Here is a 2,389-nt window from a genome sequence, read left to right on the forward strand (position 1 = left end):
CTCCTCCTCCTCCTCCTCCTCCTCCTCCTCCTTTTTTTGAGGGATATATTTTGAGATAGAGTCTCACCTTGTAGCCAGGGATGATCTTAAACTCTTGCCTCAGTCTCTCAAGTGCTGGGATTACATGTATGTGCTACAACACCTGACCAAATTATGGCATTTCATATATAATCTGGATTATGGGCTCTGTAGAAAAGTTGGAAGGTTCAATACCTTGAGGACCCCATTCTTCCTTGAGAAAAGGCAGCTGTAGCTGAAGGACTGCCATCCCTGTGAGGGGCAAGTGTTCAGTTTAACCCCAGAGCCTCCCTCCGCCTGGTAACGATAGCATGTGAGGTTTGGGGTATTTGGTCTATGCTTTTCCGCTTGCTTTAATGAAGAAAGTTTTCTTCCTTACAGGCACGCAGTCAGGAAGTACCAGCTCCTTTGAGCACGAGATGTCTCAAGAAGGCTTCAGTGCTACCATTACTTCTGTGAGTGGTCCTGTATTAAATTGGGGGTAAAGATGGGGCACAAAAGAAAGAAGAGTTGTGTAGCCGCATGCTTTCCCACCCAGCCTCTTTGTTCTCAGCAATAGCGACTCTAAGGCTTAGTTATATATTAATAAATGCTTAGGCCATCGGCTTCAGCTTGTCTCCTGGCTAGCTCAGTTACTTATAGAACCCGTTTTAACTATTCAATGTCTTCCACATGGTTAGTCACCTCTCCTTCAGTCTCATGCAACCATCTCTTCCAGAGTTCAGGGTGAATCTTTCCAGTCTGACTCTTTCCCAGAGTTCCTCTCTCTCCCTGCCAGATGTCCTACCTCCTAACCCTGCCTTAGCTCATTGACCATAGCCTTTTTAATTGATAGGTCATGCTTCCATACATCGTAGAGGCGATTCTCTCTATAGACGGGCGAGGATTTGGGGCTTTTCTCCGGAGCAGGTTCTCATGGGGAGGCTTCTTGGCCGGCCACCAGTCATCTCTTTCTTCACCTCTCAGTTCTGTTATGCTCCTTTCCCCAGAATGGTCCCTTGCTGGGCTCTGTGGGGAGTTTTGACTGGGCAGGTGGAGCCTTCCTGTATACATCAAAGGATAAAGCCACCTTCATCAACACAACCAGAGTGGATTCAGACATGAATGACGCTTACTTGGGTAAGTGAAGAGGACAGGCATGGCTCTAGGAAGGGGTGAGGATATGACATCTCTTGGCTGACACGGATGCTTCTTGGCCCTTGGGAGAGCTGTAGAGATTCTTTTTTATTTATATTTAATTTAGTTACGTTCATAGTAGTTACACCAACATATCACGCCTGGGGATGCTTTCTTCCCCTACTTGAGAATGGCCCTACTGTGGAAAGAAGGGCCAGGTCTGCAGTGGAAACACTTGGGCCCACTAGAGCATTCTTCTTTTAGGTTATGCTTCTGCAGTCGTCTTGAGGAACCGTGTCCAAAGCTTGGTTTTAGGGGCACCTCGGTATCAGCATATTGGCCTGGTGGTGATGTTCAGGGAGAATTTCGGTACCTGGGAGCCCCACACTACCATCAAGGGCAGCCAGGTAAGTATGGAGCGTGTGAAGACAGCGTGTGAAGCATGAACACAGAGGCATCCAGGAGCTGAGAGATTCTAGGACAGGCCAGCGCCATGTGTGACAGTCTTTGGAGGGCTTTATGTTAGAATCCCAGGTCGGCTTTGTATGTGAGAGTGCTGTGCCTTTGGCTTTTCTTCCTTTTGCTGTGGTACTGGGGTTTGGACCCAGGGCCTCATGTAGGCCAAGCAAGTGCTTTACCACTGAGCTATAGCCCTGGGCTAGCTTCAGCATTTCTAGCAGTGTCTAGTAATTCTTGGCCTGAATAGAGCTTTCTATGACTATCTGTTTCTAAGCTGGCATTCAGCCAGAACATAACCAATATAGCCACACTAGATATTAAAATATGGAAATAGTTCTATATCTGTTGATGGACTGAAGAGATAGCTCAGACATGAATTTGATGCCTAGAACCCACATTAAAAAACTGGGGAGAAGCCGGGCAGTGGTGGTGCATGCCTTTAATCCCAGCCCTTGGAGGCAGAGAGGCAGGTGGATTTCTGAGTTCGAGGCCAGCCTGGTCTACAGAGTGAGTTCTAGGACAGCCAGAGCTACACAGAGAAACCCTGTCTAGAACAAAAAACAAAACAAAACAAAACAAGAAACAATGCCCCCCCACCAAAAAAAAAAATTCCAAAACCAACCAACTAACCAACCAAACAAAAAAAAACAACTGGGGAGGTGGAGACAGGGGGATCTTCTGGGATTTCCTGGCTGGCCAGCATACCGTGCTTGGTGAGCTCTGGACCAATGAGAGGCTTTGTCTTAATAAACAGGGTAGAGAGTATTGAAGAATTAACTCCTGAGCTTGACCTCTG

At 47.2% G+C, this 2,389-nt stretch overlaps 1 protein-coding gene across 1 annotated transcript in view; it reads left to right on the top strand.

The window, feature by feature from the left end:
- Positions 1–2,389, top strand: part of Itgam (integrin subunit alpha M) — a 63,686-nt gene that overhangs the window by 22,049 nt on the left and 39,248 nt on the right. Inside the window, exons 10-12 of the mRNA XM_021206608.2 lie at positions 400–473; positions 1,008–1,137; positions 1,399–1,541. Coding sequence (XP_021062267.1) covers positions 400–473; positions 1,008–1,137; positions 1,399–1,541 — 347 coding nt within the window. The remainder of the gene's footprint in view (positions 1–399; positions 474–1,007; positions 1,138–1,398; positions 1,542–2,389) is intronic.

Source organism: Mus pahari, chromosome 1 (assembly GCF_900095145.1).
Source record: "Mus pahari chromosome 1, PAHARI_EIJ_v1.1, whole genome shotgun sequence".
Classification (NCBI taxonomy): Eukaryota; Metazoa; Chordata; class Mammalia; order Rodentia; family Muridae; genus Mus; species Mus pahari.